This window comes from Chelonoidis abingdonii, chromosome 1 (assembly GCF_003597395.2).
Source record: "Chelonoidis abingdonii isolate Lonesome George chromosome 1, CheloAbing_2.0, whole genome shotgun sequence".
NCBI lineage: Eukaryota > Metazoa > Chordata > Testudines > Testudinidae > Chelonoidis > Chelonoidis abingdonii.
The window spans coordinates 372932353-372942511 of NC_133769.1; the positions used below are offsets into that span (position 1 = coordinate 372932353).

Here is a 10159-nt window from a genome sequence, read left to right on the forward strand (position 1 = left end):
CTTCCATAAAACAATTCAGCCAGAAGCAGATACTCAGAGTGGGAAATTTCAGTCCAAATGGTTAACATTTGGCAAACTAAATAGCAACTGAAAATCAGATCTTCTAATGGAAGGTGTCAGACAGCCTTAACTAAAGGTGGTGCTTTAATGGCCAATCCATTTGTGAATCACATTCAGCTAAGCTCTGTGCTCCAGTAGTTTCGGTGGCAAGGAGTTCCACAGGCCAAATATGGATTATGGAAACAATTTTCTTTTCTCAGTGTTATATGTTCAGACTTTCAATAGAATTGGATGTTCCCTTGTTTGTGTGTTGTGAGACACAGTAGATATAAATGTCTGTTCTTCTCCCTTTATCGATGCGTGTATAGGGATAAGGTGAGAAGGGACCATCCACTCTGACCTAGTGAATAACACAGGCCATTACATTTCAGCAGTTACCCCTACACTGAGCCCCTTGACTTCTGTGTCTCCAAGGCCTGGTCAGCACCAGGATTTGACATTGGAGAACCATAGAGCCACAGGGTGAGACGGGACCGAAGGTTAGTTAGCCTGACCCCCTGCCAAGATGTAGGATGAGTCGGGCTCAACCATCCCAGCAGATGGTTTCCTGCCTCATTTGAAAAGCTTCCTGTGAAGGAGCTTCCAGAACCTCCCAAGTTGTCTGGGGCATTGTCCTGTTATTACAGTTAGGAAGTTTTTCCTGAGAGTTCATCTAAATCTGCTGTGCAGGAGTTTGACCCCACTGACTCTTTGTGACGGAGCAGAGATGGGGGACAATTGACCTGGGGATGTCGCAGGGGAGTTTTACTGGGGCTGCCTGCATGGGGGATGGGAGAGCAGGGGGTGACTTCACTTGAAGGATGATACCTGAGCCTGTAACCTGCGCCAGAAGGGGGGTTGGGCCAGGTGACACCTTTGCCCGGGAAACTGGACAAAGGCTGGGGGAGGAGCCGGAGGGTGGCTGGGTGAGACAGCTGGAGGAGGTTTCAGTTTTGGAGCTGGCTGGGGAAATAGAGGGAACACCTCAGGACTGGGGTCTAAGATCCCTGCCCCCCTAGAAGGACTTGATTGAGGGGTCCTGGCTGTACCTACAAACTCTGTTTGGGACTGTGTTCCTGTAGTCTAATAAACCTTCTGTATTACTGGCTGGCTGAGAGTCCTGGTGAATCCCAGGAAGTGAGGGGTGCAGGGCCTTGACTCCCCCACACTCCGTGACACTCTTGTCCTGCCCTCTGTGGCAAGAGAAAGCAACGTTCTTCCACCTTTTTTTATGGCAGCTTGTGAAATCCGTGAGCATGTCCCACTAATATCCTCTTTGCAAACGGAACAGTTGATTCCTTCAGCTTTCACATATGGCTGCCACCATCCCTCGTAACATCTTCTTTACTTGCATCTGGAGCCATTCCAATTTCCTTACATCCTTCCATAGAGAATTTGACACAGTACTTCAACTGAGGCCTAACCGATGCCAAATAGAGAGGTACTATCATATATCATGACCTCCATGCTATGCCTCCAATAACACGACATGACATTACATTTGCTTTTTGGAGACAGCATATAAGAAAACCCACACCCCGATAGGTGTAGCTAATTCAACTTAACCCCGGTGTAGACGGCATGAGATCCACAAATGAATTCTTCAATTGACCTAGCTACCGCCTCTCAGGGAGGTGGATTGCCCACGCTGATGGGAGACCCCTGCCATCGGTGGAAGTAGTGTCTACGCTGAAGAGCTATGGCAGCTCTGCTGTGGCATTTTGAGTGTAGACAAGCCCTCAAGCAGATCTTCAGAAACAGCATCCAGTCTGTGTCGGCAGACATGGGGAGTTGGACAATCCACCACCTCCCTTCGCAGTTTGTCCCAACAATTAATCACCCCCAGTGTTAAGCATTTGCCCATTATTTCCTACTGGGGTATGTCTGGCTTCAGCTTCCAGCCACTGGGTCTTGCTCGACCTTTCTCCGCTAGATTACAGAGCCCCTTATTACTATTTAAGATAAATAAACAAAGTTCTTTAGTCTTTGTCTCTGTCCGGCATTTTCTGCAGCCTCCAATTATTTGTGTGGCTCTTTTCTCCACCAGCTCAAATTTTTCATCATCCCTTTTGAAATGTGGAACCCAGAACTGGACACAGTTGGTTTCACCAATGCCACATGCAGAGGTAAATTCCTTCCCTGCTTCAACTCACCACTCCCCTGTTTGTGCATCCAAGGCATGGCTGTCCTTAGGCATAGGCAGAATATGCAGCTGCCTAGGGCATCACATACTTTGGGGCACCAGATTTCGTGGCGCCCCAGGCAGCCGCATGCTGCATATGCGGTGCTGGCTCCAGCGGCCAGCCCCATCCCCCAGCCAGTCTCTTTGCTCTGCCCCTGCCCTGCCCTGCCCCAATTTGACCCCAAGCCCCTAGCCCCCTCCCATGGCTCTGCCATGCCCCATATCTTTCCACCTCTGCTCCCCCCCGCCCCACCCCATTTCCACCCCTTCCCCCAGGCCCCCTCCCCCGGGCGACATGGCTTTCGGGATTAGCGGAGGTACTGGAGATGGAAGAAGGGGTCAGCGGCGGGAAGCAGAGCGACCCAGCCCCAGCTTTCTCTGCTCTGCCATCCTGCAGCCACGTTGCTCCTGCTTCCCACCGCCGGTGAGAGCAGAAGTGGGCCTGACCCTTTCCTCCAAGCAACAGGGCTGGGAGCTGCAAGAGCGGAGCTGGGAGCTGGGTTGGGTCGCTCTGCTTCCTGCTGCCACCAGTGACTGCGGAGGGGGGTGGGCCTGACCCTTTCCTCCAAGTAACAGGGCTGGGAACTGCAGGAGCGGAGCTGGGAGCTGGGTTGGGTTGCTCTGCTTCCCGCTGCCACCAGTGACTGCGGAGGGGGGGTGGGCCTGACTCCTGCTTCCGGTGCCAGACCCCCCACTAATCCCCTGCGGCCCTGATCCAAGGATCACATCAGCACTTTTGGGCACAGCATCGCACTGGGAGCTCACAATGAGATGATTGTCCACAGTGTTGCCCTAAATCCAGTTCAGGGTCCCTGCGTTCCATAATACAGTGCCCTGGTCTGTGGTCAGGCCTGCATTGCCTGTTCTGTGAGGATCACTTTTCATGTGATTGTATAAAAACGGTTTGTTTGCACAGACCCAGTTCACCAAATGCTCCAGCTCAATGGGTGTGCCTGCCCTGGCGTCCTCATTGTAACCACACTGCCAATCTTTGGGTCATCCACAAATTTTATCTGCAGTGATTTTCTATTTCCTTCCAGATCATTGATAAAAATATTGAATAGCATCGGACCACTAGAAACAGCCCCATTCACTGATAATGCCCCATTGACAATCGCTTTCTGAGATTTGTCATTTAGCCAGTTTTCAGTCCATTTTACACATGCTCCACTGATATTGTACAGTGGTTGTTTTTATCTGAATATTTTCCCCTACTAAATGAAATGTCTCAGAGAAATTGAAGTCTATTGCATTTGCGCAGTTCCCTTGATCAGCCAAATGTGTACAGTCATTAAAGGATGAAATTGGGTTTATATGGCAAGACCTGTTTTCCAGAAACCATGTTGTTGGTAATAATTAAACCATGGTATTAATTATATTCCTAGAGTTTTTTTTTTTTAACTAATCCCATACCAGCTTTTCCACTGTTTCTTAACTTTGTCAAGGTTGATCAGTCAGTTTGTAACTCTGAGGTTCTCCTATAGATACTGTTTAACATCCTCCTTGACTTCTAATGGACTGGAAAGTATTTCAACACTTCATGTGACATCAGTACCTCATACTGCTTCTTTCCGAATGCAGAACAAAATGATTTCTTGAACACACTGCTCTTTTTGAAACATTACTAAGCTTCCTTTCTCCTTCTCTGAATTGGCCTATGATTTCTTTTCTATTAATATACTGAATAAGATGCTCCTTATTTAGATCCTTAGCCCTGCCAAGCATGGATTTTTCCTGATGCTTTTAACATCTCTCATCAATTTTCATAACTTCCAGTTTGAATTATTTGTTTTCTATTTTCCTTTTTTCCCATTTGTTTGATATTGTTTTTCACCTCTAATTGCTGCCTCCACTTTGCCACTGAACCAGCGTTTTTCCCGAAGTTGTTCACTTTCTTGACTGTGGAACTGGGGTTTTAAGCTATCTAATAATCTCTCCTTCAAGAATTCCCACATTTCATTCCCTTTTTTCTGTCTACATTTTTCCTCCCAATCAGTTAAGATGATAATTTTGCTCAGCTTTGGGGAATTAGCTCTTTGAAGAACAAAGTGTCTATAGATATTGGTGGCTGAAAACTGTTCTCTGTCCATTTCAATGTAATTTAGTTCCATTCTTTATTTTCCTCTCCTATGTCATACGCTCCCTCTGTCTCTTCTCTAAACGAAACAGTCCCAGAGTTTTCAGTCTTTCTGCATATGGCAAAACCTCCCCATTCTCAGAGCCTATCTCAGAAATGCCCTTTCTATCTGAAGTTGGGATGTTTCACCCGTCAAAGATTTGCTGTTTTTCCACACTCAGATTCTGAGCCACCAGGTGAATGGGGAACTGCCTGCAGCATGGACTCTCTAGCCTGGGTTTCATTGCATTAAGGGGCAATGAGGGATAACCAGTATCCACACTCATGTTTCCTGCTGGTGCATCACCACACTATGGAATGTAGGAATGATAGACACATGCCATCAAATATGGAATTGGCATTAGTAGGGTCAGTTGTTTATAGCTGATTTCTCTGAATAACGAAAATGTCAATTCTTAGTATGTGAAGAGCAACCAATCTGCTTCACCCACGAGAACAGCCCCCAGTACAGCATGCAGTGTCTCATGTTAACATTGTCTCTCCATCCAGGCATTTGTATTGTGATCATCACCCTAGACCCTGGGCACATACAGGAAGTCAGGGGAACATACGGTACATGCAGGAGACACCATTCTGCCTCAGAGTTGGACACCTTCTCCCCTACTCCATGTCAGATTCCAAAAAAAACACAACTTCACCAACCCCTCCACCTTCATCCTGCTGGGCATTCCTGGCCTGGAGGCGGCCCATGTCTGGATCTCCATCCCCTTCTTCACCATGTACGCCATAGCCATCTTGGGGAACTTCACCATCCTGTTCATCTTGAAGACGGAACCAAGCCTCCATGTCTCCATGTCCTATTTCCTCTGCATACTGGCCATCAGCAACCTGGTCAGGTCCATGTCCATCGTGCCCAAAATGCTGAGCATCTTCTGGTTCAATTCCAGGGAGATCAATTTCACTGCCTGCCTCACCCAGATGTACTTCGTTCACTGCTTCTTAGTGATGGAGTCTGAGACCCTCGTAGCCATGGCTTTGGATCGCTACGTGGCCATCTGCCATCCCCTGAGACATTCCACCATCCTGACAAACTCTGTGGTGGCCAAGATTGGCCTGGCAGTGGTGCTGTGTGGCCTCATGCTCATAATGCCCTATCCCTTGCTGGCAAGGCAGCGGCCCTATTGCAGAACCAACATCATTTCTGAGCTGTACTGTGCACATATAGCTGTGGTGAAGCTGGTCTGTGCCGATACCTGTGTCAGTAGTTGCTACAGCCTTTTTGTGCTATTCTGTGTGATGGTTCTGGATGTGATTTTTATTGTTGTGTCCTATATCCAGATTCTCAGGGCCATCTCCAGGCTCCCCACAAAGGACGCCCGGCTCAAGACTTTGGGGACCTGTGGCTCCCACCGCTGTGCCAGTTTAGCCTTTTACATCCCAGCTCTCTTCTCCTCCCTCATGTACTGGTTTGGGCAGAATGTGGCCATATATTTCCACATTCTCATTGTCAACATATGCCTTTTGCTGTCCCCCATGCTGAACCCCATCATCTACGGGGTGAGGACCAGGCAGATCCGGGACAGGCTGCTCTGGCTCTTTACTCATAAAGGGACATAAAGTTTTCTCCTGGTGCTCTGGCTTTCAGACCGAGCTCTGTGCAGAGCTGGCTGGTGACATGGTGCTGGGCCCCCTTCCCTGAGTCACTCACTGGGCAGCCAGAGAGACATTAGACCCTTCCCTGACCTTACTGTGCTGTGTCAGTGCAACAAACTGGAGAATCAGTCTGTGTACAACACATTAACTCATTCGTTTGCCACCTTTCTAACTGCTGGTAACTGGACCCTGTGATTCCCCCTGCCCCCTCATTCCCTTAAGGCCCTGACCTCTGCCCCACATATTTCCCCTAGGCCCCTTCCCATGCCCCACCTAGTCCATTGAAACCCATCCCTTTCTTGGCTGGACTTTCTAGTTCAAAACCAGGCACTTGACAACTCTGGATGGCACCCAGACACAGAAGCCAAAAAATGGATCATCCAGATAAAACCTAGATGGGTGGAAACTCCATTAACTCACCCTTTGTTATAGAAACCATCTGTATCCCCTATGTCTTTGGGCTTTTCCTGTTCTCTGCTCTCACCCACCTTGTATGAAAGGGATGAAGGCTGAGGCAGAGGCATCTCTCTGTGAATAGGTTGGTCACTGACTCTCAGCCCCAGCGAGAGCTCGCCCAGTAGAAGGAGGGAGTAACTGAATTCTAGATAAAAGCCGTTTTCTCCAGCTTCTCTGCAGAGGGGCGAGCATGGAAGAAATGGAACCTCCCCAGAAGAGGAAACAGAGAGAGGAAGTGTTGGTCCAGCCTTTCAAAAACGCAGAGACTGGATGAGCCAGAAGAAGCTGGGGCAGGAGAGAGGCACCAGGGCAGCAGAGGAGACTCTTTGGTTGCGGGGCTCTGGCTGCAGCAGAGACGGGTTCCAGCTGGAGGAGAAGCCAGGAGTTCCAGGCCTCTGAACATCCTGGAGAGCTCTGACAAATCCCAAAGATGCTCCAGGATGATGTGGACAAAATAATGCATATTGGAAAACATCGTCCCAACCAGATGTATAAAATGATGGGGTCTAAATTGTAGCCAATAATTTTAGTTCATTAGTAATTGATTTTGTTGTGTTATGATTAATCAATATGTTATACTATATTTTCACTGTATGTTAATTAGGGTTAAGTTGTGGATTATAGAAGTGTGGGACTGATCCGTATTTAGAGGAACCAAGTACCAGACATGAGTAGGGCAAGCTGGAATGCAAGAGCCTGTAAGCTGAGGCCTGGGAGACTAGTTTAGCTATTAATATAATACAATAATAATTGGAGATATACCAATTTCCTAGAGCTAGAGGGCACCCTGAAAGGTCACTGAGTCCAGCCCCCTGCTTTCACTAGCAGGACCAAGTACTGATTTTTTCCCCAGATCCCTAAGTGGCCCCCTCAAGGATTGAAGGCTCAACCCTTAATTTAGCAGGCCAGTGCTCAAACCACTGAGCTATCCCTCCCCCCGGGGAAGCTTTGGAGATGAGAAATGATGGCATAAGTGACTGGAAAAGAACCCGATGCCCTAAGATTATGGGAAAAGAGGCACTAAGTGATAATATTGCACAAAATTACCCAGAAGTTGAATATTAGATCATAAAAATACCATAAAAGCACGCCTGTCTCAGACATGTGTCTTAATCACAGGATACAGGCTGTGCTTCAATTGTAATGAGAATAACAGGAACTTACCCAACCTATAGAAGATTGGGGGTCCCTTAAGTTTCCAGGGGACACAGACCAATAAGAGAAAAGAGGGTGGACACTTTTATGGACATGCACAGAATGTAGGTTTGGACAGAATCCCATTATAAAAAGGGGATGCCCAGAGTGGGAAAATTCAGCCCCATGGGAGACTCCAGCAGGAACCACCCATCTACTGATGATGGAGCTCTGAGACACCCATCAGACCCTAACACTATTGTTAAGGATGGGAATAGAACTAGATTTGTAACTGGTGCAGAGGTGTGTATAGAATTTCTATAGACTTGGGTAATTGTAACTTCAATAAAACTTATCAAGTAGCCTAGGCTTTGTATGAATGAATGTATGTGTGGTCACTACCTTTGGTGTTTACGTGTTCCTAGAGACTCTAAATTTGAAGCAAGCAGCAGAGTTGACTTTGACTCTGTTAAGATTGAAACTGTAGCCACCGGAGCCGAAGCCACAGTAGTGTAACACATTACAAAATTTACTTTTAATAAAATAAAAGGCTATGTCATGAACAGATAGTTAAGGGTTAATGCCTCTTTTACCTGTAAAGGGTTAAGAAGTTCACCTAGCCTAGCTGACACCTGACCAGAGGAACCAATGGGGGAAGAAGATGGTTCAAAAGGAAGGAGGGAAGTTTCCTCTGTTTAGAGTCAGTTTCAGCCAGAGTGAAAAAGATCAAGGAACCAGCCTCTTGTCAGAGTCCTAAGTTTTAGAAAAGAATAAATAGGTTTATGTTTATTTTCTTTTGTAACTTGTCTACACCCAGAGTCACAGGATAGGTTTGCATTCACCATAAAACACCAACAATTTGCATTTTGCCGACTACCACAGGGTTTTCAAGATTCCCCCACTATTGCACACCGACATGCAGTAGATATGTTGGATCGTCTAAACCAGCAGGAAAGATCGTTTGTCTTCTCCTGTGTTGATGATATTCTGATTTTTGGGGACACCAGGGAACAAGTACAGAAACTTACTGAAAATGTTTTGGCATTAATCCAAGAAACAGGTAATTAAGGTAAATTTAGAAAAAGCACAACTGGTGCAACCACAGGTCACTTACTTAGGTATAGTGATCCGGAAGGAGGGGAGGCAAGTGGATCAGCACAAGGTGAAAGTATTACTGGATATGTCCGCCCCTACAGATGTGCACTCTTTACGAGTTCTGCTGGGTGGGTTCAATTTCTTACGGCCGCATATCTATAAATATGCAGAGATCACACTTCCCTTATGGAAGTTACTAAAGCAAAAAACACAGTGGGAATGGGGACCAGAGCAAGAGTCTGCCTTAAATTCCTTAAAGCAAAGGCTGTCACAGCCCCGGCTTTACACTTCCCTGATGACTCAAAGCCCTTTGTTATCAGGCTAGCTGCAAATGAGGTTGTATTGGCAGCTACTCTCTTACAAAACAAGGAGGAAGGCAAACTAGTGCCGGTAGCATATGATTCTAAAAAACTTCAAGGTGCTGAGCTGAATTTTGACCCTTGTGAGCATGAATGTTTAGCAGCTGTTTGGGCAATCCAGGCCTTTGAACCTCTCATGAGCACAGCACCTATCACAATTCAAAGTACTCACACTCCCCTCAAATATATCTTATCTGGCAAGTTGATCGGGAGTAAGGTCTCCAATACACGCATGGCTCAACGAACCCTCATCCTGGTCAATAGAGGGGTTCTTACTGAAACAGTATCTAAACCTGATTTATTGACTCATGCTTTAATTGAAAAAGGGACTAAGCATGAATGTCCCAAGGTTACTTTAGAACAGAGAATTGCACTGGTGGAGGCACCCCCCTGAAGGGATTTAGACACAGCAGGGCAGGAGAAGCATAGCTGGTTTACTGATGGCAGCTCGACAGTAGTTAAAGGGAACCGGGGTATTAAGTATGCTGCCATAAACCTAGAAGAGGAAGTGATTCAAGGGTATTTGGATCATGGCTCAGCACAACATGCGGCATTCCAGGCCATATATCAAGTGTTAAAATTATATGAAACCTCTCCCAGCCCAATCTCTATCTACGCAGATAGTGATTTTGGCATGAACGGGAGACAGGATTGGATGTTTGACTGGCAGCGCAATCATTGGGAGGGAGCAGATGGGAAGGAGCTAGCGTATCTAGACGGGTGGAGGTGGATCCATGCTTGGGTGACCAGAAGCCCCAATCAGTTAAAAATCCGGCACGTTAAAGCCCACAGCAGAGCGCTAAGTGCTGAAGCCACGTGGCACAGCCCAGGCGATGCTCTCGCCCGCAGCACGTATTGGTGAACCGAGCTGGCGAGCTCATTTCTGATACTCTGCTGCCATCTAGCCATGTGAGTGATCATTGCAGCCGAGCTCCGGGACAGACGGAAGGACAGCAGCTGCTTAGCGTGGCACATCAGTTCATGCATCAGGGGATAGCTGGGACCTTCAGAAGGCTAAGGCAGGGAGCAGACTGGGAAGGGGTGGAGGATGATGTAAGAACATGGTGCAAAATTGTGTGCGCTGTGCTAATGACAAAACTTGTCCCCCGCACTGTCAACCCATGATGCACCAGAGACAGGTGGGACCATGGCGCAGAATACAGA

General features: G+C 47.3%; 1 protein-coding gene across 1 annotated transcript; it reads left to right on the forward strand.

The window, feature by feature from the left end:
• The first annotated feature begins 4884 nt into the window (after positions 1-4884).
• Positions 4885-5915, forward strand: LOC116820882 (olfactory receptor 52M1-like). The gene is given in 2 exon segments (XM_032773630.2): positions 4885-4986; positions 4989-5915. Coding segments are annotated over 2 exon segments (999 nt in total). The 5' UTR covers positions 4885-4914.
• The last annotated feature ends 4244 nt before the right edge of the window (positions 5916-10159 follow it).